The following is a 26,420-nucleotide window of genomic DNA, read 5'->3' as shown; positions in this document are numbered from 1 at the left end:
TTTGTACCTGAGCCTCTCATTCTCTGAGAGTATTTTTTCCTGTGAACATTGTGTGTGTTTCCATCAAGATATGGATTCAACTATTTGAAATTGACGGTGCGGTTTCTGAGCAGTAACTGGGCACAGAATTGATGTGTTAAAAACAAACCGTTGACGTGGTTCACATGATGGCCTCTGTGTGGCACCTTGTAGCATCTTAATGTTTTGTATAACACTTCCTTCCAGCTGGTTAGCAAGTCAGTTTGTGCACGAAGCTAATTGCACCATGTTACCTGACATGGCTGGACCTGTCCCAAATTATTATGAATATTGAGAGGAAAAAATAGCCCAAAATGCTTACCCTGCTGGTAAAGGATTGGTGCAGGTTGTGTTTGCAGTTAGTCGAAGCATCATACTACCCATATTGAGATCTCATATCTTTGAATTGTATTTGCAGTCATTTCTAACGTCCTCAAGAAATACAAGAGGATCTTTGTTCTGACTGTAATGGAAAAGAAACTGAAGTTTAGTATTTGCTTGTAGGACTTAACACAAATAAAACTCATTTGTTTCTGACTCTTTAGTGCTTATTTAAATAAATACCATTTTGCTGAGCACAGATAAGGATTTTTTTTTTTACATAGTTAAAATTTTCATATTCATCTGGTAACTTTCTAATAACCACAATGATTTATTACCCAGAATGTCTTGACTTTGACTGTTAGGTAACAGAGAATTAGCAGGTATTCAATAAGTATTCATTGAATTGACTTGGATGACCATTGTCTTTCAAGAGAATATTTTTTCTGAGTTTGTAAGTAGTGCTATATTTATATTTATATTGATTTTTTAAAATCTTTCTTTATATGTTATTAATATGAGTATTGTTAACTTTGCAGAATGGTCGATGTAGGGGGCCAAAGGTCAGAGAGAAGAAAATGGATACACTGCTTTGAAAATGTCACCTCTATCATGTTTCTAGTAGCGCTTAGTGAATATGATCAAGTTCTCGTGGAGTCAGACAATGAGGTAAGTGTTCTTTGGACAGGCAATGAATTGTCATTTGATTACCCAATACAAATAAATGATAGGGATTAGGGCGTGGGGGATGGGGGGGTGAACTGGCTTCATGGCTTTCTTGACTATTGATTTTAGGATTTTTAAAATAACCAAAAATAACCCTGTGGAACCACATGGTACGCTCAGAGTGGTAAGCTCCCCTGCCAGATGTATGAGCAAGTTTGTGTGTTCAGATTGATTTAGATGCTGTCTATACTTTAAACACTATGCAGAGGTTCTGAAAATGAAAATAACATGGAAATCCCTAGGCTAATCATCATATCATTTTATAGCCTTCTCCCTACAGGATAAAATCAGAAGTGTTGGACTGAGTCATCCTGTTTTGTTTTCATTTTGTTTAAATCATTGTTTGTGTGATGGGTGGGTCCCAAAAAGTACTCAGAACCTCTCTTGGCAAATGTGAATGACTTTGCAGCTGGGCTCTAAATTGATTCATTCTGGAGCCAGGAAGTGTGTTGGTGATGCGGCCTTTCTGCTCTTGTGGAATCCTGTAGGCTGTTGCATAGTTTTGTTTCTACTAAGCAGTGAGTGATTGATGAAGTGCCCCTAACATGCCTGCCTGGAGAACTGATTCAGTATTGTGATCTCCTCCCCAAGACAGGGAAACTTAACAGGTGTAAATGTGTATTTTGAGGATGATAAAGACTTGATGATGAATCAGAGTTGATTATGGAGGATAATTAAGGGTGTAAAAAACTGTGCCTCTGAGCTGGAGTTCAGCGTGCATATGCCTTTGTGTGTTTTGGGGGAATGGAGAAGATGCCATTGATATGCTGTTAGAGGTAGAGATTGCAGACTGAATGCCAATAATAAGTATTATATATCCTTCTTTGTTTATTTTATTATTATTTTTTTTGAGACAGAGTCTCACTTTGTCGTCCCAGGTAGAATGCAGTGGTGTCATTGTAGCTCACAACAACCTCAAACTCCTAGGCTGACGTGATTCTCCTGCCTCAGCCTCCCAAGTAGCTGGGAATACAGGCACATGCCACAATACCTGACTAGGTTTTCTATTTTTAGTAGAGATGGGGTCTCACTCTTGCTCAGGCTGGTCTCAAACTCCAGAGCTCAAGCAGTCCTCCCGCCTCAGCCTCCCAGAGTGCTAGGATTATAGGCATGAGCCACTGTGCCTAGCCCTAGATATCCTTCTAATAGAGTAGAAAATGAAGGGAAGGAAGTGAGATATCCCCAATAGCTGACTAAAATAAGATCTAGCATATTAAAGTCTGCTTTTAACACTGTACATCTTTTTAGGTACACAAGAATTCCTGGCTTCTTGGTTCTTGTAAATATTTCCTTTTATTTTTCTGTAGATATTAATATCTCCATTAAAATGCATAGCCAGTCCTCTGTAGCATTTCTTTTGTGTATAGGGTTGATAAAGTTTCCATGAACCAGTGTCTCCTGTAGAGCTGAGAGTTACCTATTCATGCATTTCAGAATCTTTCCTGGGTTGCAAATATATGGGCTTTTGAGTCAACCAAAGAACTCTGTTTAAGAATGAGTTTTGTTTATCAGCTAGTTGCCCCATACCTGTGAAACAAAGTGCCTAAAAGAATGTTAAAATATGTGACAACCAGTTATCAGAACATAATTTAGGCAATTGCTGTCAGAATTTTAATTATGTATCTCTGTGCTCATTTGTTGTTCTATAATCCTTGGATGTAGTATTTTAAACATACTGCATATTTTGGAAGCAGATCTATTAATTATAAAATTTCTGATTTCTTTCAATGTTGGATCAAGACAAAAAGTATTTAGATGGCTTGCTACTATGTGCTGAGTTCCAGGGTATGTAAAGAAATGCAAAAATGAAAGAAAAAGAAATCAACTTTGCCCTAACGATCTTATAAAAGAGATATGCTTTTGGTCAGAATAAGGCATATGGAGGAAGGAAAACCTTTGTTATGTAGGTCACCATTTCTCTTTAGTTTGCCATCCAGTAAAATAAAAATTACATTTATCAACTATACAGAAAATGTAAGGGGCATATATGATTTTATTTCTTATGTTTACATTATAGCTAGAAGATAAGTGTTTATCAATATACATTTTATATGAGATGAATGCATTATATATATAAAGAAATATATGTCATGATTTCATGCTAATCAATTTACCACTTTAAAATTATCAAACAGAAAAGAAAGATTCTTTTGGCAGCTCATCGGCTAATTCTAGCACATAAATCTGGTTCTTCAATTATCTGAACATTACAGATCATTTATTTCTTTTTTACCTGATATAGCTAATAGAGGTCAGATTTTTATATAAAAGTATATTATATTGATTAGAAGAAAATGGCCTAGTGTTGATTATCAGATGTTATAATTAAAATTTCCATAGCAACTTGCTCTTCAGTGTATAGGTATTAATAACATCTAACAGTATTGTCCTGGTTCCCTTGATTCCTGTGGCCATGCATTACGCTACTTTTGAATAATTGCAGACTAAAATAATAAAGCTATCATTTTTTCATTAGGATTCCCTCATAACTTGTGACTATTTTGAAAGTCTAGGTTATAGTCCTATAAGATAAAAATCAAGTTGTGTGGTGTTCTTGCTGCAGACCTCAAGTCACGCCTGGGGGTAGTATTGGAGATGATCTTAAACATAACGAGAATTCCTTCCTCCACATTAGCCACAGCCGTCACTGGTGCTAATTAGGAAACACTGTCAAAAATATTGTTAAACGTTGGGATGTAGCCACATTATCCTTTTTTTTTTCAGTTGTACTGATATATGAGAATGTCATTGCCTCTCCAACTTCTTAAAACATTAAAGAAATTCAGAACTACAGAATTCCGGTTTCCCCAATTTTTCTGGGTTTGGTGAGACACAACTGAAATAAACTCCTGAAACATTTTGTTCTTGGTTTTGAAATCTGATGTCCATGACTTTAATCCAAAGCAGACCTTGTTGTGCCTCCCTCCCTTGGTATATGTTTGTGGGAAAAACCTAGGAATGGATTCTGACAGCGTTTCTTTCTATCTTGGGAAACGGTGGAAAATGCACTGCAGACCACAGACAAAAGCAGCAAAGGGAAGCATATTAGATTACTCCTTTTGCTTTTGCTTTTAATATTTCTAAAACTTCATGTATTCATCTTCACACTTTTCCATCAGTCTGCTTTTGCGTCTAGATTCTCAGCCTTGCTATTGTTTGGGGAATTAATTTCTTTCTTTTTTCCGCCAAAGAAGCAACTATATTATCAAACAGTGGCTAGAATACCCAGGGTTATAGAGCTGTGTTGATTTGATATATTCCCTTTGCTGTTCTTGTTTTCTCTGTGACAATATACCGGCATGAAGCCAACTCTTCTGCTGTAATCGTTTCGTGGGTACATTATTTCAGTGGCCCTGAAAGCCCAGAACACTCAATAAGATATCCACATAACATATTTCAGTTCACCAATGTTATCCAAACACTGCCTTTTAGTCTTTATTTTTCTGGTTTTCTTTCTCATGAGTATCTGAGCATTAATGCAGAGATGCTTTCTCACGCATTGCCTCAGTAACTGTCTTCTAGACTAAGCTCTTCATAGAATCTCTAAGACTGAGACCTTTTTCTCCTCCACTTCCTTTTTGAATGTGAGCTTCTAACTTATTAATACTCTTGAAATGGTCATGGAGAATTATAGTTTTTATTAAAATATCAAGATATTTCTTTCCACCCCAGGCCCTCCTTTGACCAACAATGGTTCCCATAAACATTTATTCTTCAAAACTGATTTTAGGAGTTGCTCAATTGACAAAGTATTAATAAAAGTAGAGAGTAGACAGTTATAATACTTTAGCACTTTATGCCTGTCCAAAACATGCTAAAACCATTACTCATTTGAATCTACCAACTGACCTCCCTGTGCAGCAGGGTAGATCGGGTTTTCCTGGTATGCATTATAATGATGAAGGTACAAGAATGGGGAGATTAGGTCTGATGGCCAACGTCACCCGAGGCCAGATCCCCTGCCCTTCCAGACCAGTTTTCTTTCCCCTCCTTCACAGTGTCTTCTAGAAGTTAGAGACAAACTCAGAAAAAATTAGAGGAGCTATAAGGCAGCCAAGAACATGGAAGTAGAATGAAAATCCTGCCCTTTCCAGAAGGAAGTGAAATAACTCTAAGCACGTATTGTATTTGTAGGTAATAGTAGAACAGCCAGAGATCCTTTGCCGGTAATTCTGAGTTCCTGTATTACTCATTTGATTTGGAACTGTGTTAAAACAAATAGTCTAAAATATGCATTTCCTTTGGATAGTTCTCTTCTCCTAGATTTTAAAATGAAGCTATTTTGAAGTTATTCAACTGCAACCAAAGTCTGAACATTTTCTTTAAAAGTGTGAAACATGTACTTTGTTCTGCTCTAAAAATTCTGAGTGAGCTTTTGGGAATTTTCTTCAGATAACATTCAGCTTTGGGGGAAAAACTGACTAATAACTGAAGAGAAAACATTCAAACTCCAAAGGAAAGATCTAAAGGAAACTTATAAGTAGTTAAAAGTAAGAACTTCAGTTAAGATATCTGGTCACATTGATCACTAATTGACTCAGACCCTCTTTTATTGACTCTTAATCAAATTATGCCTTTGGTACACTTGGCTCAGATTCATGACCTGATTAACAAAGATATTCCTAAAAGATGCCCAACTTTTTTATATTTAACCTCTTTCCCATTTCCTCATTACTTTGTTCATTTTCAGCTACTTGTCCCTTTTTAAACTCCTTTTCCCACCCTTTCATTCCTTGGCCCCTCTGCTTCCTCATTACTACACCCCTCCTGCATGTCTTCGTCCTCCTTGCTTTTCTTGTGCTAGAAGGAAGTTTTCTGATCACTGTCTATGTGTTTGTACCAGACACCTGATAGGGGTACAGTGCTGGTAAGGGTATAGTGAAGCAGACACACATGAACACGTTTTTGTGGGAATGTAACTTGGAAATCTTCTAAAGAATTTATATTGAACCCATACAGTGAAATCTGTGTGGTGGTTTTTTTTTTTAAGATGAATTATATCATATGAAAAAGGCAGATTGTGGAATAGTATTTTAGTATAATCCAGTATTCGTAATCACAATTAATTACACATATAAAATTATAAGGAAGGGTTATTATAAGTGTTATTCACCCTCCCTTCCAAAAAAGAATTTAGAAATTTTCTACCAAGATGAAGGTGTAAACTGTGATTGTCATTCTCACCAGGTGATACATTATAAATAATAACTGAAATAATATTTTTTAAAAGGGAAAGTAAGACTTCAAACTGAGAACTAAAATTTAGCTCTGTCATTTACCAGCTTTGTCCATTTTTTCTTTGGGTTATCCATCTTTTTCTTACTGATTCATAGGAGTCCCTTATGTTCTTTGGATGTGAGCCCTTTGCCATACGTATTGCAAATCTCTTCTTCCACTTTGTAACTTGCCCTTTATTCTTTTCATGATACCCTTTGATGAACAGAAGTTATAAGTATTAATTCAGTCAAATTTATCAAAATTTCTTTTATAATTATAAACACACACTGTGACTACACATAGGCACATACAGTAGGATAAAATAAGTCTGGATGAAAAATCTAGATGAGAGAACGTAAGGATCGAAGGAGAGATTAAAAATTGAATTATGAATCACACAACTTGTATCTTTCCTAGAGGTAACCCACAAGTTTAGTCAAGTATTTCTTTGCAACCAGTGAAAGGAGATTATCCTGATTCATTTCAAGATTCACTTTGTCCTTATTACCAGGCCCACCTCCTGCACTGGGCCCCACACTGTGTCCTTAACGTAAAGATAAATAGTTACTCAAATTGCCTTCTCCAGGTCCTGAACCGCAAGTGACTTCTCCTGCAACTTGGGAAGGAGATGCCATGGGAGGAAGTAAATCAAGTCCATCATGATATCCCACAAGGGAACCAAATGTTAGAATTCTTAAGGGCTCTTTCTTTAGCTTCCCTCCGTGTAAGCTGGTGCCATAACATGAAAGTTTGTGATGGGCCAATACTGTGTAGTCTAAATCTGTGGTCCCCAACCCCCGGGTCTCAGTCTGGTACTGGTCTGTGGCCTCTTAGGAAATGGGCCACGCATCACTGCCTAAGATCCGCATGACACCCCCCCACCCATGACACACCCCCACCCCCATCCTCACCCCCTGTCCTTGGAAACTTATCTTCCATGAAACTGGTCCCTGGTGCCAAAAAGGTTGGGGGCCACTGGTAAAACTTAGAATAGCTAGGAAAGTGAGCTTCGTTTACTTCTGTTTTTATTAACTATTTCAGTGAGACAGAGTATAAAGTTATAGAGCACTTAAAATTTTGGCATATCTACTTCAAATCTTTATTTTCACAGAAATAAAATGATGCAGATATAATTAAGGTTCTTGTGTTACCCTCCCTGATTTGTTTCTCTTCCTTCCCAGAAGAAGCTACTGACCTCAAGTTGGCATTCATCGTTCCTAGGCATATTTTTTCACTTTTTTACTACATGTGTGTGCGTCAGTGAGCAATATGTAATACTGGATTCTGAATATTATGCATGATTGTAAGTTTTGTTCAGGTGGTTTTGTTTTGCAGTTTGTTTTCTTCACTCAGCTTTGTTTTTCAGATTTTTTTTCATGTTTACATGACTGTAGTTCATGTATTTAAACTACCACACTGTTCTGTTGTGTGAATATGCCTTCTTGTGTTTCACATGCTTCTCAGCCAGTTAGGTGGTTGTCACACAGGTTGCCTTTTCCTGTTCTTACATGCTCTCCCCTCACCCCAACCCCTAATGGAGTGGTCTTTTTGTTTTTTATGTATATACGATTTAAAATATATTCTGGAAATTACTATTTGCCCATTATATATAGAGAAATTATCCTCTGTCAGTACATGGTTTGTCTTTTCACTTGGTTTATTTTATGGAAGGGTTTTAATTTAATGTGATCAACTCACTTATTTCCTTTATTGGTTATATTTTTGCATTTTCTTCAAGATTTCTTCCCCCCCCCCCAAGAATATGAAGATATATCCCTTATTTTCTATTAAAAGTTACAAGGTTTTGCTTTGCTTTTTATAGGCTACCTATAGACCCGTAATTGATTTTTGTGTATGGTAGGAAGTAACGGTTTCATATATTCATGCCATAATTATATTCAGTTGTCTGAATACCATGTATTGAATAGTAAGTTTATCCATTTTTCTCCAGTGATTTTTTTTACCTTTTTAATTGTGAAATGCATATGTACACATAATACACAAATCAAAAATATACAATACAGTGATTTATCACAAAACAAACACCTATGTATCCTACACCCCTGCCAAGAATAGAACTTTTCCGAGACCATTGATGCCTGGCTTGGTGGTGCCCCATCCCCACCAGAGAGCCATTACCTATTGCTAAAGTAATCATTTTCTTTTCTTTTTAGTTTTAATCCTTAAATATGCGCCCCTAAATACTGTAGTTTAAACTTGCGTTTAATTTTTGTGCAAAGATAATCAAGTAATATGGATTTTGGGAACTTCATGTAGATGGTATGTTATTTTAAACTTTTATATAAAGGATAGTGAAGAGTGTGTTTTCTTTTGTGTCTTGCTCCTTTTCTCAATATTACGTTTGTAAGGTATATGCATTCTATATAATTCATTCATTTATACTGCCACAGAGTATTCTATTGCATGAAAATACCACAATTTGTTTATCCATTCTACTACTTACAGACTTACGGTGTGTTTCCAGTTTGGGGCTATTACAGATAATGCTGCTGTCAATATTCATGTACATGTATCTTGGTACACGTGGGTACACATTTCTGGTGGATATGTACTTACAAATAGTATTGCAAGTACATAGAGTATGCATATCTTCAAAGTTAATAGATAAGGCCAAAATATTTTCCAAAATGAATGTACCAATTTACACTTTTGCCAACAACATCTGAAAGTTCCTGTCATTTCACATCTTTGCCAAACCCTGATATCGTCAGTCTTTTTAATTTTAGCTCTCTGATGACTAAGATATATCCCTTTTTTTCTATTAAAAGTTACAAGATTTTGCTTTGCTTCTCATAGGCTTCCTACAGACCCGTAATTGATTTTTGTGTATGGTAGGAAGTAAGGGTTTCATATTTTCATGCCATAATTATATTCAGTTATCTCAATACTATGTATTGAATAGTAAGCTCATCCATCTTTTCTCCTGCATGTGCCTGTTTACTTAGGCAGAACCTCACTCCTAGTGCATAGAGCTGGTGCAAAGCAAACAAACTTCACTAGAGCCCCATCCTCCCTTCAGCACCAGCAAATACCTCCATGGGAAAATTGACTGCGAATACTGGGCTCACTTCTCTAGACCTAGTTTTCCCCAGATCCTGGCCTGGTAAAATTCTTCACTACCTTTGGGCTCCTTGAAGGTTTTAAGCAGCTGTATGTTTTAATTCATTAGCTCTTCTGATTGTCCTTCTTCCTGTTGGTGTCAGTAACACATGTGACATGTATCAAGTTTTATTAAATCTGTGGGTCTTTCTCTGGGCTTTTTGTTGATCTGTGTACTACTTCTGTACCAATATAAAAGTTATCAAATCACTAGTTTTATAATAATAGTAATATCTAGTGGACCAAATCTACCTACCTTGTTGTTTTTTTGGGAATTTTCTTCATATTCTTAGTCCTTTGCTCTTCCATTTGAATTTTAAGATCAGCTCATCAAATTCCAAAAAAAAAATCTGATTGAAATTTAAATAAATACGTAGATAAATTTGAGGTTAGTTTTTCAACTTTACAGTATTAGTTTTACCACCCATAAACATGACATGGTATATAGTTCACCATTTATCATTTAGAACATTGCTTGTGTTTGTATGTGGTCAGTGTTTGTAAATATTACACATGTGCTTGAAATTGTGATTTCACATTGTTGGGTATAAAATTCTATATTGTGCCTATTAGAACAAACTATTTAATTGAATTATTCAAATCCTAATTTTTTGTCTGCTTCATCAGTTACTGACAGTTATTTTTTATTGTTTTTAAAAAGTGTTTTTATTGGCACATGCACATACAGGAAAGTATACAAATTACAAGCGTTTGTTGAATTGTCACAAAGTGAACACACTGTGTAATCACTGTCCACCACAAGAAATAGGTATTATCAGAAGCTCCCTGCAGTGGTTCGCAAGGAATGCATATGTTCAACTGTAGTAGATACTACCTGTAGTAGTTTCCTCGGGCTTCTGGAACAAATCACCACACACTCAGTGGGTTACAATAACAGAAATTTATTCTCTCACATTTCTGAAGGTTAGAAGTCTGAAATCGAGGAGTTGTCAAGGCCAAAATCCCTCTGAAGGCTAAAGGAGAGAAATCCCTTCTTTTTTTCTTCCAGCTTCTGGTGACTTTGGCATTCCTTGTAGCTGCATAACTCCAAAATCTGCTTCTGTCTTCACATGGCCTTCTCCTGTCTGTCTGTCTTCTCTTCTGTCTCTTATAAGGATTCTTGTCATGCAAATATGGGTGGGATTTAGGGCCCACCCAGGTAATCCATGATGATCTCATCTCAAGATCCTTACAACAAAGACCCTTTTGACAAATAAGGTCATATTCATAAGTTTTGGGGGTCAGGGGATATGGACATACCTTTTTCAGGGTCACAGTTCAACCCACTACACCACCAAACAGTTTGAACTTTGGAAACAGTTTACATTCCCACCAACAGTGTTTGTGTGTTCCAGTCGATTCATACCTTTGACACCATAGATACAGTCAGCTTTCAAATTTCAGCCATTCAGTTGGGTGTGTAATAGCTTCTCATTGTGGTGTGCATTTGCCTTTCCCTAATTATAATTAGGTTGAATACTTCACCACTGGAAATTCTCTTTTTGAAGTGCCAATTTAGCTCTATTATCAGTTTTCTATTGAGCTGCCCTCTTTTTATTAGTAGAGAGTTCTTTGTAAATTGTGGATACAAATCCTTTGGAAGTTGTCTGTATTGCAGTTAACTTCTACTCCGTGACTTGCGTTTTGATTACATTAGTCAGTCTTTTAAAGTTTACCTTTTAACGTGTCCTCCTTAAGGAATCTTTATTATAGTACGTAACATTTATGTTTTATAAATGGACATTTTAACATTTATTATGATTTTTTTGCTTTTGAATTATATTACCTCCATAGTTGCACTTTTTAAAAAATTTTGTCAATTCTGAATTTGTTGAAAAAAATACTGATATTAATACCAACATTTTATCGTTATAAACATAGATACCTAACCACTGACATGTAATTTTGCATTAGTATTGAAATCACTTGGATAGGAATTACCCATTTTTGTGATTTGGGAACCTTGGGGAAAATTTAAATATGTTAAGCTTTTATTTTAAGAGATAATAAAACAAATGTATAATATATGTAAAATAAAAATTTTATACATTGTATAATATGTGTCGTTAGTCTACCAATTGTTTGGCATAAAAGTATTTTTTATAGCTTGGTTGGCTTATAAAGAAATGAATTTGGCTTATACAGAAATGAATTTCTGGCAGGAAAAAAAAGAGAAAAAATGTCCACTCACATTTTTGTGGGAAAAAAATACATAGCTCTGTGAAAAATGAAGAAACAAAATGTGAATGTTTTTTTCCCCCTCATTGACCAACTTTTTTTTTTTTTTAGAGAGATAGGGTCTTGCTCTGCAACCCAGGCTAGAGTGCAGTGGCCCAATTATAGATCACTGCAGCCTTGAACTCCTGAGCTCAAGCAATCCTTCCGCCTCAGCCTCTCGAGTAGATGTGACCACAGGTGTGCACCACCAAAGCCAGTTAATTTTTTTTACTTTACTTTTTGTAGAAACAGGGTTTCTATGTTGCCCTGGCTGGTCTTGAACTCCTGGCCTCAGTCAATACTCCTGCCTCAGCCTTCAGAAATGCTGGGATTATAGGCATGAGCCACCACACCTGGCCTCAACTTATTTTTAAATCTCTCACTTTAGTTGTAAATTTGTATATTTCTTCTTTTAATTTCATACTTCTACTTTTTCTATTTTGAGACTTCATTATTATGTATAATGTGACATTTAAGAATTATTTATTTATTTATTTTTTAAAGAGATGAGTTCTAACTATGTTGCCCAGGCTGGACTTGAACTCTTGGGCTAAGCAATCCTCCCTCCTCATCCTCCCAAGTAGCTGGAACTATAGTCATATTTTTTTGCATGTGGATATCCAATTGTCCCAGAACCATTTGTTGAAGGACTGTTCTTTACCCATTGAATTATCTTGGCACCCTTGTTAAAAATTGGTTGACATGAGCATAAAGGTTTATTTCTGGACTCTCAGTTCTATCCCATGGATTTATATTGTCACTTTTAAGTGAGTACTACACTGTCTTGATTATTATAGCTTTGTAGTAAGCTTTGAAATCAGAAAGTGTGAAACCTTTACCTTTGTATTTATTTAAGATTGTTTTGACTATTTTGGTTCCTTTACATTTCTATATAAATTTTAAGATCAGCTTGTCAATTTCTGCAAAAAAGCCTTTTGGAATTAGGGATGATATTGACTGTGATATGTATATCAATTTAGGGAGTTTTACCATCTCAGCACTTGAGAAGAATGTATATTCTGCTGTTGTTCGATAGAGTGTTCTATTGTTGTATGTTAGTTCTAGTTGGAATATAGTGTTTTTCATCTTCTTTTTGTTTGTTGATATTTTGCTTTCTTGTTCTATCTATTATTGAAAGTGAGGTATTGAAGTCTCAAATCATTGTTAAATTGTCTTTCTTTTTTCAGTTTTGTCAGTTTTTGCTTTGTGTAATTTGGGGCTCTTTTGTTTGGTGCATACATTGTTATTGCAAGTATGCAATGTTCTGCCTACATGATTGATTTAATGTTTGTCATTATAACATGTACTTCTTTGTCTCTAGTAACAATTTTTATCTCGAAGTCTGTTTTGTCTGGTATTAGTCTATCTCTTTTTGGTTACTACTTGCATGGTATGTCTTTTTCTATCCTTTTCTTTCAGCCCATTTGTGTCTTTTAATCTAAATTGTGTCTCTTGTAGCCAGCATATAGTTTGATCATTTTTTTTTTTTTTAAATCCATTCTGCCGATCTCTGACTGTTGACTGGCATGTTTAGGTCATTTACATTTAATATTATTACTGCTGGTTTTCACAGCTACTATGGCTGGGACGCTGTTGCTTTTCAAGGCTACTGCAAAGCTGGGAAAGGGAGGGTGAAAATAACACAAGTTAAAGTGCTACAAAACAAGCTATTCTCACCCAGATTCAGATGTTTTCTTTGAACAAATGCTCTTTGGATTGTTGCATGTCTTTAGTTAATTTCCAGATAACTGAAAAAGTTGATAGTGACGATTTTCACCAATGTTCTTGTTACTGTGTGGAAGGGCAGATTTTTAGAGGTCCTTATTCCACCATTCCATAAATGTGTCTCTAAATTGAATTTTGAAGGTAAATCTGAGCATACCATAATCATGGAAACACAATTGATGTATGAAAGAGCCTTTTTACTTGTTAGATGGCAAGGATTAAAAAGAAGAATGAGGAGAAGTGAACATTCTTATACACTGCTAATAGGAGGATAAATTGGTACAATCTACCAATTGGTATGACAATATGTAAAATCCTTTGAGGTTTTTATACCCTTTTAATCCAGTAATTCCACTGCTAGGAATTTTATGCTAATTGTTTAATAGGTTACATGTCCCAAAGACAACATTGTTTATAGTTATTAATAATGAAAACAGCTAAATTATATAATAGTAGGAGATTAATTAAAAAATTCAGAGTATACCTAAAAAATAAAATACTATGTAGATGCTAAAATGATAATATAGATATGTAATTAATATTAGACAGAAAGTTGTTTGTTATATTTATTGATACAAAGAAATGATTTCAATAGCATGTATAGTATGCATCTGATTTTTAAAGATACATTATACAGGTATTTCTTATCAATGCATACATAAATGCCTGGAAAATTAAATTGAAACTATGAAGATTATCTCTGAATAGTTGGGGTTGGGGTAAGGGTAATTTTGGTTTTATGCTTTATTCATCTTATCTACATTTTCTAATTTTCACATGAACAAATACACTGTGTGGATTAAAGAATGACAGATATTTTAAATGTTAAATTAAGAAATCTTAAAAATGTATTAATCTGGTTAAATACAAATGAGCTTTTTAGTCTACTTTTTGTTTTCCTAATTGCTTTCAGAAGTATAAGGTGGAGATACAAGTGAATGGAGAAATAAGTACAAATGTCTAGTCAGAGAAGCTTAGCAGTATTAGAAAACATCCATTTTCTGTCAATTTTCTGAAAATGTCTTCAAAACTGAGACATCCTTTAGAAATAATATGAATTAAAGAGTTTATTGAAATAAGGGAGACAGTTTTATGAGACCAGGATTTATCTCAACACTTAGTCGTTCATTCTAGATGGAGCAAATGCAAAGAGTTTGAAGCTCAAAATAAAAGCTCAGCATTGTAGACGATCAAATGAAAATTCTGTGGGCCCAAAGCCAGAGGAATCTGGACCACTTTGGTGGCCAAATTTAACCAGCTGGGGTCTTTCTTGAGTACCATCTGATTCTCTTTTAAAAGAGAGAGAGAAGAATTTGTCTTTTAGCAGGGAATCTACATTTTATAAAACTTAAAATCATTATCTGTGGCTTTGTTATTCTCCAGAAAAATAGCACATTGGTTGGGACTCTAGGCTCAGCATTTAGTAGGAGGTCTGGATTGCATGAAATATTCCTCAGCCTAGATTATGATCCAGGGGCATGGATGACTTATCTGCCATTCTCCAGGTGTGTGTCACTGCCTTGGTTAAATCTGCCACAGTAACAGAACATATTTTCACACATGAACCTATGAAGAAAAACAGTATTGTTCTGAATTGCCAATTAATAATGTGAATTGTCACTTTAAAAAAAGAATAAGAAAATAGGGCAATGTCTTTTATGGGACATTGGGCGACTGTGATGGACCACTCCACAACAGTCCCTGAAGAGGCAACAGGGAAGTAGAAAGTAGGAGTCAGACTGTCTTGGGTTGAATCGCAGTACTACCCATTTCAGGCTGGGTAATCTTGAACAAGTTTATATCTCTGTGCCTCGCTTTTAATGTAAAAAAATGAGAGTATTATTTATCTTAAAGTGTCATGAGAATTATTAAAATAGATAACATATAAGCTTCCTGGAACAGATAGACATTCAGGAAATGATAGTTTATGTTATCAAAAGTTTTAATGGTGCTGTTATTACTTTCATTTCTAAACATCATCCATGGCTAATTGAGCCTTAAGAGAACTCTTTGATTTGACATTTACGTCTTACAGCCAGAGTCATAGACTTAATTGTTATTTGTTAAATAAGATAAAAATATGGGGAAAATTGTTATTTCTATAAATGCTGAAAAAACAAGGAAATTTTTCTTTCATAATAATAGAAGGAAAGGTTTTAAAATGCAAAAAAGAAAAAGGACTGAAAGCAATGTGGTTTTTAAGGTACAGCTACTCATATCTATAATATATGTTTGTTATCTCTTTATATGTTTTGTTCACCATGGTGTTTGTATTAGTTGTGACTTTGTGGTTGAAAAAAGACAAAAATTCTCACATACTAGCCAAAGCTCTTAATGGCTCACATAACCAGGAAGAACCAGGATAAAGCTGCTTTATTGGTACCTGAACCAGGAGTTTGGTTGGGAATCTCTTTCTTTGCCTCAAACCGTCCTGAATCACATCTTCTCAGCTTAACAACCCAAGAAAAAAAGGTGTTTCCACTCCACTCCAAAATGAAAACTCTCAGGTGCTGCAGAGAGGGTGTAGTACTACTGAGATTGTTTCAGTGTAAGTTCACATTGACCCAGTAGTGAGAGCAGAATGTGTTTCCAGAAGACTGGGGGGCAGGGAGAAGAGCACACCTAGCAGAGAAAAATAATAGCCACTATAACAGTGTTTTTCAACTTGTGGGTTTCAACACATGAGTGAGTTGGAACCATTACTGGGTTGTGAATTCCATATGGTGGGTCATAAGCAGCATCTTTAAAAATGAAATAGAATAATTTTAAATGAAATGGAATAGAAAACGTCAAAGGGTATCACAGGAGAATTATTGTTTCATGACACTTTTGTTTCCATTATATTTACCTGCGTGTGTGTGTGTGTGTGTGTGTGTATGTGTGTACTAGGGGCAATATAAAATGTATTTGTTAATATGGGTCCTAATTTTAAAAGTTTACAAGTCTGTACAGTGCTCTGGTCAGCCTCTGTTGTCAATGGGAAGGTGCAGTCCGCTTGCTCCTGGGATCTTGCTCTTCACGGCAGCCCAGGCATCGCAAGGAAGAGTGAGTAGGAGTGACACACTCATGGCAGCAGGTGGGAAATCAGTAGCCTCTCAGCCTTCCCAGTTTTTTATTTGTTTTTGGTTTGGGAGTCTAGGAGGGCGGTGGGGGTTTTCCCCCCTTTTTTGTGACTCAGTTTAAGTTTAAAAGTAATTTTCAAAAACAATTGCAGCATAAATTCAGCTTAATTTGTATGTTTTAACATACAACGTCTCTTCCACTAACAGGGCCAGCTTCACCGGCATGTAGCCGCGTGCAGTCCTGTGGAGGGGCCCTGCACTTGGTTTAATACTCTGCTGTGGCCATCTTAATACTTGTTGAACAAGGGCCCCACATTTTCATTTTGTATTGGACCCTCCCGATTATGTGGCCAGTTCTGTCCTCTAAACACTGAGTTGGGAGATTAGAAGTTGGAATCATTTTTTCCCACGCCTAGAGAGCTGTGGACATCCTTGGTTCTCACCTGTGTTTATGGGGCATGTGGTGCTTGCAAGAGGAATATACTGTTCATTCTCTGTTAAACTTAGTTTCATTGATGTGTCTTAGTTTTAATTCTCTTAGACAATGACACTAAACGTGCTCTTCCTGATTAATTTGCAGCATGTTAATACATACTGTAATTAGCAGCTGATTTCCTGCCTCATTTCCCCAATGATACCATACTGCTGTGCCCAATGAGGATGCTCAAAACTAATCATTGAAGATGTGACAGCCTAAACTTGCGGTTTAATGTATGCCCCGTTTCCCCCATCCCCTCGCTGCCCCCGCAACCCTGAAATAGGCTGTCAACTTACTAAAAGAAAGAGACAGCATAGAATTTAAAAAGGGCTTGCACTCAGGTTATGTGTTCATTAAACTGAGTTTCTAACAAATTTGTTCATGATGCCAATGCTTCCTCCTCTTCTCATCTTAGAGTTGCCCATTGAACTGGGATAATGGATAGACACACTTATTCTTCTCCTACCCCCTAAAACCCACTATTTAAAAATGTTGGAAGAACTGAGTGAAATGTTTTATTTTTCATGGCCTGAAAGGTAAAAATCTTAAACAGTTTTATCTTTGCTTTGTGATTATATTTCCAGATTGCCCAGGGCTCAGTAAGAGTCCCTTTGGCACAGATACAAAACATATATAATATTTTTGTTTTGTTTTGTTTAATTCCACAGTCACTAAAATGACCAGAGGTCCGTGCTGTTCAATTCCTCTACCACTGTGTAGTGAGATCTTGCCTGAGTTCTTGCCCTGGGACTTGTCAAGCCAAGAGGAAAAGCTCCTAAAATGTTGGAGCTGCAGTTAGGGCAGTGTGAACCATCTGACTAAACAATTCACAGGTTGGAGCTTCAGATGCTAGTTCACATAGAAGTAGAGCTGCTTCCAAAGAGAAAGACAGTAATGAGCAAGCACCAGGCGGAAGGGGGATCTTTTCTGACAAAGGCCTATTGTTGACACTAATAATAAGCTCCCTGTTTTTTGTTATTGTTGTTGGTTTTTAGTCTGGCAGGCATTGGTTTCTGGTTTCAGTTGAGATTGTGTTTTTTGGGCCTTGAGATGGGAAGTGAAGCCTTTACCTGTCTTTCCACAAATCTTCCAGGCATTGGGCACATTGTAAATGAACCAGCATCTAATTGGATAAAAATCATTAGACACTGGATTTTCATCACTACATGTTGTCAACTTCTTTCTCCTTTTATTCACAGAGAGTGCCTTTTAATAATACTAAAGATGAACTTTAAACCAAATTTTGTTGAAATATAAATATATATCACTTTAAACCTGAAATTAATTTAGAATTATTAATATTTTAGGCCATATGCTAAATTCTAAAACTAACTTGAAATTTCTCGAATTGTACCAATCATTTCACTAATTATTTAATTTGCCAGTATGCATCTTTATTAGGAAAAACTACTCCTTGTTGCTATTTCATTTTCCAAATACACAGTCCCCATTAAGATTCTGTTTGTCTTCTGTACTAAAGAAAAAGTTAATTGTTGTTAGAATTATTACATTGTGGGTTTTACCCCCAAGCGAGTAGCATAGTCTCAGGAGATACGCATTCTCATCCAACCTCCTTCCCGCCTGTCGTACAGAGTATGTGAATGTTGAGTGGAGTTTGTGATTCCTGTTTCTTTTCTCCAACAGCTGTGCTCATCATAGAAAATAAAGTTTGGCAGATTTGTTCTTGAAACAGTTTCTTAGCTGTTTAACATAAGGCGCTACTCCAGTAGGGCACAAGGAGCAAGGGCTCGCTTTGCTTTCTGTCTTCCCAGGCAGCATGGTCCTCGTTTTATCAGTGTCCGCACATCCCTGGAAGGAATAAGGGATTCTCTGGGTTCACCATCTCATTCTGCTTTGTTATCATCAGAGTGAGTTTATTCAGAACTTACTCTCTAATCAGAAACTCCATTCAGAGCATTATTAGACCCATGAAGAATGTTACAGGAGAAGTCTTGATGATGCCAGTACCAAGGGTTTCAGAGTAACTTGCAATGTCTTCAGTAGCCCAGTCCGAGACTGCTGCTAACTGAAGTCTCTTAGGCCTCAAACCACCAGATTGGTTTAAGACTCTTGGAGCGATTTAGCAATGTTGAAGCAGAACCTGTAGAAGAGCTAGTTCCTTAAATGGAAGTCCAGAGACAGATTTCTTTGGAAAACACTTCTCAAAACAGAGAGATGCCTCAAAGAAAAAGCATATACTGCTTCTCTACTTGTGGTTAAGATTAACAGTCCTTTGCCTCATAGTGAAACTGAAGACGAGATGCATCTCGTGGCAGGGAGGAGAAAGCCTTTGAACCCATGTCTTCAAGTCCCAATCCCAGTGTTCGTTCCACAACATCTTGCTTGCAACGTCAAACTTATGTGGAGACATTCTTGTCTCTGAGTTGAGTATTGCATGGCAGAGAATTCCAGAGCTAAATATTTATTGGGCATCTATCATGATCTACTCACAGGAAGGGTCTCTACAAGTCACCTAATTCAATCATCTTTTACAAATGAGGGAATTGAGGTCTAAAGAGATGAGAGTATCCAGGGTCATTCAGGATTAACTTCACATTAGCAATTTTAGCAAAAAAAGTGCCTAGAATTCTAAAGAGGCAGTTTTGTGTGGTGGTTAAGAGCTCAGACTGTGCAGCCAGACTGTGTGGATTCAAATCCCAGACATGCCACTGTCCAGCTGTTTGACTTTGGGGCTGTCAGGTCCCCAGTTTATTCACCTGTGTTTGAGTTGTTGTAAAGGTTCAGTAACTTAATATATGTCCCTGACACATAGTAAATTCTCCATAGGTGATTATTATAATATGGTCACTCCTAATCCAGGAATCTAAAATATTCTCCTTTGGAAATTTTTTTTGAGACTCAGAGCATAAAACCTACATCCTCAAAACATTATAACCCAATAAATTCCCTACATTTGGAGGGTCACCTTTGCAAAAGAAGCAGGTGGTATGTGGGCACCATAACTTCAAGATTTAACAGTCTTGATTAAGTGTCAGGATGGGCTGAGGAGAGAGAAAGAAGATGAAGGTTTTGCATATAAAATCCTATGAAAACAGACCAAGTTGAGATCTAAATTGATTCTCCTATAAGCAGCTTTGTCATCTTAAAAAAAAAAAAAACTGCTTCAAAAAAGAGACTTCTCTTTAGGTATCAGTAGTCTCATTCCATTTTATCAAATTGTACTGGGAGCTTCTTATAGAAATCTAAACTTCTTGTAGAAATCTCTTACTCTCTCATTGTTTGCACTTTCGATCACTTCATTTTATATCCTGGCTTGTACTACTTTCTGATAATTTCAGTGTAGATCTGAATTTTCTAGTGAGATTATGAGCTCCTTGGGCAAGAACAGCTAGTGATGCCTGTTGGCAGAGCAGCTGACCACCTACCTATGTGGTATTTTTAGAGCAGCGCTTCTCAGCAGTGGTAAAGGAGCCTATTTTGCCCCCACACCCACCCATCAATGTCCGGAGATAGTTTGCGTTCTTATAATTAGAGAGGTGCTACTAGCATCTAGTAGGAGAGGCCAGGGATGCTGCTAAACACCCTGCAATGCACAGGACAGACAGCCCCACACAACAAAGAATTACCCAGCCCCAAATGTCGGTAGTGTGGAGGTTGAGAAACCCTGCTTTAGGGGAACCCAGAGGGCCCCAATCCCTTACCCCCAATCCTTCCCCTTGCCAACTCATCAACACTGAGGATTCTGAAGTTAGAGGTCCATTTGTTTTGTTGCATATGGCGGACCCTTTTAAAATAATAATACACGCTAAGCCTCCCCTGACACTTACATATTAGGGTAATTTAGTTTGTCAGATATTCTTTCCAAAGGTAGATTTTGTAGAGATAGATTAAGTTTGTAGAGAGCAAAGGGTATTTCAGAAGGGAAAGGCACCAGAAAGGTCTTGTCTTAATTAATTTTTGCTAAGGACAGCCATTCCTTTTGTAGCCTCCCCAGAGAGGCCCCACACAGCCATCTCATTTAAAACAAGAGCAAAGGGCATTCTCGAAGACCTAGTCACTCTTTTATAGATGCCTTTCCCCTCTGGCAAAGGCAGCTCCAGCTGTCACTAGTTTAGCACCACACTTGGTCTGCAGACTGTGGCAGCAGAACTGTGCCTAGCGGCACTCCAGGCATCTGAACACTATTGTGACATCCACACCCCCCACCCTGGCACTGAGCCCAGCTTGGAGCACAGCGAACGTTTTCGCATTAAATAAGTACTTTTCTCTCTTCTGAATCAAATTCAAAGAAAATCAGAGACACCCAGAAGTCTCATCAAATGTGCATTATTTATTAGTCAAAAATCACAAGGGACAAAGTGTTTATTTTCTCTCTCTTGGATTCTTAAAAATTCACATTTCCCTTTGAAGGTATTTCAACATTTATCAAGAACAATTCACTCTTTCCAATGTGTATTTTATAAGCTAATGTTATAAATGAACTATAAACCCCTGAAAAAGAACAAGGAAATGTTGGGACAGAATTTTGAGGAAACAAAGAAGAGTTTTTCTTCTCTAAAAACAGATTTAGTTTTACACTTCACCCTGCTATACATTTTTTATTGTAAAATATATATGTAACATAAAATTTACTATTTCAACCATTTTTAAGAGTTGCGTGCTGGGCCGGGCGTGGTGGCTCACGCCTGTAATCCTAGCACTCTGGGAGGCCGAGGCGGGCGGATTGTTTGAGCTCAGGAGTTCGAGACCAGCCTGAGCAAGAGTGAGACCCCATCTCTACTAAAAAAATAGAAAGAAATTATCTGGACAACTAAAAATATATAGGAAAAATTAGCCGGGCATGGTGGCGCATGCCTGTAGTCCCAGCTGCTCGGGAGGCTGAGGCAGAAGGATTGCTTGAGGCCAGGAGTATGAGGTTGCTGTGAGCTAGGGGTAACGCCATGGCACTCACTCTAGCCAGGGCAACAGAGTGAGATTCTGTCTCAAAAAAAAAAAAGAGTTGTGTGCTGTTCAGTGGTATTAAAAACATTCACATTGTTGTGCAACCATCACCACCATCCATCTTCAAAACTTTCATCTTCCCAAACTGATACACCATACCCATTACACAGTAAGTCTGCCCATCCCCCACAGCCAACATTCTTCTATCTCTATGAATTTAGCTACTCTATGTACCTCATATAAGTGGAATCAGACAATATTTCTCCTTTTGTGACTAGCGTATTTTACTTAGTAATGTCTTCAAGGTTTATTCACGTTGTTGCCATGTGTCAAAATTTCATTTTGTTTTAAGGCTGAATAATATTCTTTTACATGTATATGCCACATTTTGTTTATCCATTCATTCATCAGTGGACACTTGGATTGCTTCCACCTTTTGGCTGTTGTGAATAATGGCTGCTATGAACATGAGCGTACAAGTATCTCTTCAAGTTCTGGCTTTCATTTCTTTTGGGTATATACCCAGAACTGGATTTGCTGGATCATATGGTAATTCTATTTTTTATTTTTTGAGGAACTGCCATACTGTTTTTTACAGCAGCTATACCATTTTATGTTCCCACCAGCAATATATTGATACAAGGGTTCCGATTTCTCTGTATCCTTGCCAACACTTACTATTTTATTTTATTTTTTTAAGTAATAGCCATCCTAATGACTGTGGTTCCTCATTGTGGTTTGATTTCTCTAATGATTAGTTATGTTGAGCATCTTTTTAGATGTTCATTGGCTATTTGTGTTCCTTGGGGAATGTCTATTCACATCCTTTGCTCATTTTTGAATCAGGGAGTTGTAGGAGTTCTTTATATATTCTGGATATTAAGCCCTTATCAGATATATAATTTACTAATGTTTTCCTCCATTCCATAGGTGATATCAGTTTTTTAAGTCATTATTTTTCTAGTTTACCAAAGGATGGCACTCAGTCTCTTGTTTATAAGATAAATTCTTATACGTATGTTGATGATTTGTCCCTTTCTCAAGTCAGAAAGAATATCCTTTGAATTTTCTTCCAGCCCTTTGAGTTTCTTTTTTTTAAATAGTTCTTTGTAGCACTTCTGTAAACTGAATTTTTTACTGCTCTTGGCTGTTCAGGTTAGCCAAATGTCCACTAGGTGGTACCCTCACTACAGCAGGAAGTATTAATATTTACATAAAGCTAAAGGTAAATTCCCAAATTGTCCTCACAGACTTTTGCTTCATAAAAATATGATATTTATGTTAATTTGGACAAACTAATCACACTTATAGAATGGTAGCACTGAAGATTAGAGTCTGTTTCAACCTTTTTCTTGTAAAATGAGAAAACTGACATCCAGTGAGGTCAAATGACTTGCTCAAGGTCATATCCCTAGTTGCTGATGAAACCAGCCTTCGATGCAGGGCTTTTATTCCCAGTCTGGTACTTAATCCAATTCCCCGTGTTGCCACCACTTACTTATTGACAAGTCTTCCCAGAGAAGCATAGAGTATGCTAGAGCCCAGGGTAGTATAGCTTTGTCCATGATAAAGGAAACTACAGATGTGGACAAAATACTATTATATATTATTCTTGTGAAAGATCCATGGCTTACAAATGAGGAAAACAAAATTTCACTAATTCACCAGTTGACGTTGGGGAAATCATTTAATATCCATGTCTTGATATCCTTATCTTTAAATTAAGAGATTATATTAAAGGCAAACAGATGATCCCTAAATTCTGTAGTATCATGTAAAAATTCAGTCCTTCAACTATGAGACTGAAAGCTTAAAATTTCCCTGATTCAGTCTTACTTTCTTGTTTTGGGCATAGCCTTGTATTTCTTTCTTGATCATAAAATGGATGGAAATTCCTACTTAGCATTTTTCATCACATGGGATAAAAATCTATGTACCAGGTCACCACTGTTAAACTTTTTTGCAACTTTTACTTTCACTAGTGTTGGTACTAAACGTTCCCCCAAATCCATAAACCTTCAATGAAAACAAAACGACTAACAAAATACAACTATTTTATAGTAATGCATTGCAGAAAGTACAAAAATAACACTTCTGGGGGATATTTATATAGGCTTCCCAGAGCAGCTTGCCATGCTAATCATTTACAGATTTTCACGCACCGTTTCTTACCTGTCTTGTCCCTAAGTAAATTGCTTCTGCATTACCAACATGCTTTGCTTCGTACTCCATGGTTGTTTACAGAATCATCCCACCAGACAGGACACTTTTGACTTTGTGTTTGTATAGCTCAGTAGTGTTCAGAGTAACAGTTTTTATTTACCCTTGTAATGAATGCAGATGATATTTCTTCACATTTGATCACAATACAGTAATCCCTTGCCAAATTTATAGTTACCTTCCTGAAAAGTACACCAGTTAACGAAATCACAAATGACAAGCGCATTGTCTCACAGAAAATAGGGACAAGAGAGGAGGGATTTAAATGGCTTTACATAGATAATATTATCATCACAGCACATAATACTTCTAGAAGGCAAAGTGCTACTAAAACCCTCCTCCCTTTTCATGGGTTAACCTTATTCAATACACACGTTGCAAATTGAGGTTTGTTGTACAAATCATGTCCTTTTAAAGTTCTCTAACCAGTTCCTGTGCCTCTTGCAATAACCTTTTCCTTTGTTTCATTCTTCCAGATATCAATAATATCTATGTTCTTGTCTAGCCTTTTCACAAGTTATGTGAGATTATGGGAATGGTTTCCTAGGTTACATATTGAATGGGGTGTGGGGCATAAGTCAGTCTAATCTCTACACTATTCCATAGACCTGCCACATGGCCTATATTAGAGAGAACAGAAAAGTATAGTCACGTGCTGCAGTTGTTCATTAAGGGAACTGAACTAAGCATGGGTTTTTAAATAGAAAAACATATTGTCTCAGAACTCAGACTGGCAAAGTATTATCCCATTTTTGTTTTCTGAAAAAAAAATGCCTTTTTGATATGATGGAATTTAGCAAAAATATTTTAAAAGACTTTGGATTTGTGTTCATTAAGCATCCAAGTGTTTTCTAATTCTTAACTGAAAGGCAAAAAGTAATAGTTTACTAAAATGTTTAAGGATATTACCTATAAAATTATTTTGCATTAGGTAGTATTATAACAGTATTAGGCTCTAATCAATATGGATAGTCACAATTGGCCAATATTGTTTGAAATGCCATGCTTACATTGCTATCATTGATCTATGAAATCAGAAATAATTTTTTTTCACATGAGTCTACAGAATTCTGCCAAGAAAGTATGTCTTTAGAGGCTTGTACATATTCAAATTGTTTCCTATGCTAAGGACACTCTGTTGAGTCTGTTTATTTATTGGTATCTGTATGTTTATTTTAATGGGCTGTTTTTAATCTTTACAAACAGGATGATTTGGTTTTTAAATTAAACATAAAACAATCTCTTGAGAACAATTTTGGATTATCTTTCAAAATTTTAAATATAAATGTTATTTGTCTTTGAATTTGTCCTTATTTATGCATATGTACAAAAACTTACATGCAGAGATGGAAAAGACCGGAAAAACAGAAATGAAGATCAAGATGACTGATTCAGAAAATTATTGAAGCTCTTTCAAAATATATGAGCTAGATTTATGTGTGCTGATATTGAACAGTCTCAAAAGCATATTATTAAATGAAAAAAGCCAAGTATAGGCAATACATATAGTATGCTTCCATTTATCTATAAATACATATTATATGTTTGTATATACATTAAATTGTTTGAAATGGTACAGGAGAATATGGGAAGGTAATGTGAATCTGGGGTAGAAGGAATTCTACTTTTCTTTGTATGTTTTTTGGTGTTGAATTTCTACCATATACATGCATTTTTCATTTTTAAAGCTAGCAAGTAATTTAGTTTAGAAATTAATAACCACTAAAACAAACATATGTTGTACGTATCATTTGTGCCATCTAAATATTCAGCTGTGTTTTATTATTAATATTGCTTCAGGGTATTCTTTGACATTGCATTTTAGAAGATTTGTGATGTTGTCTAGGGCTTTTAATTTAGTTGCTGTTTTAACCCTTACATGTTGACACTTGTGTTGTAACCTTAAGGAAAATCATGTCAAAAACACATGCAGCCTATATTAAAAGAAAGGCTAATTTGAGGAAAGGCTAATTTGAAAATGGGTAAAAATAAAACTGAAAGCAAATGTAGGACAAATGTCCTTGCATGGCACAGCACACAGAGAATTAAAGATGGCCCCACTGCTGGAGGAAATAATCCTTTGTACTTGAGGTTTCCAGATAATCTTTTCTCTGATTTTGACTTAGCTTAAATTTATTTAACAATTTTAGTCTAAGTACTTAATCAAGAAATATCACAGTTGGGATGATTGATGTTTTTACCTTTTAGAATTTTGCTTTTAGCTTTTAGGGGGCATATTTGAATGTAGCAGGCTTAAAAAGTTTCAAAGCAGAGGCCAGGCGCAGTGGCTCACGCCTGTAATCCTAGCACTCTAGGAGACCGAGGTGGGAGGATCACTCAAGGTCAGGAGTTCGAGACCAGCCTGAGCAAGAGCGAGACCCCATCTCTACTAAAATTAGAAAGAAATTAATTGG

At 36.3% G+C, this 26,420-nt stretch overlaps 1 protein-coding gene across 1 annotated transcript in view; it reads left to right on the top strand.

Annotated features, from left to right (window-relative positions):
* Positions 1–26,420, top strand: part of GNAQ (guanine nucleotide binding protein (G protein), q polypeptide) — a 291,868-nt gene that overhangs the window by 225,773 nt on the left and 39,675 nt on the right. The window contains exon 5 of the mRNA XM_012650662.1: positions 879–1,008. Within this exon, the coding sequence (XP_012506116.1) occupies positions 879–1,008 (130 nt within the window). The remainder of the gene's footprint in view (positions 1–878; positions 1,009–26,420) is intronic.

The sequence above is a fragment of the Propithecus coquereli genome, unplaced genomic scaffold (genome assembly GCF_000956105.1).
Source record: "Propithecus coquereli isolate 6110/MARCELLA unplaced genomic scaffold, Pcoq_1.0 Scaffold339, whole genome shotgun sequence".
Taxonomy (NCBI): Eukaryota; Metazoa; Chordata; class Mammalia; order Primates; family Indriidae; genus Propithecus; species Propithecus coquereli.
This window is presented reverse-complemented; position numbering and strand designations above follow the sequence as displayed.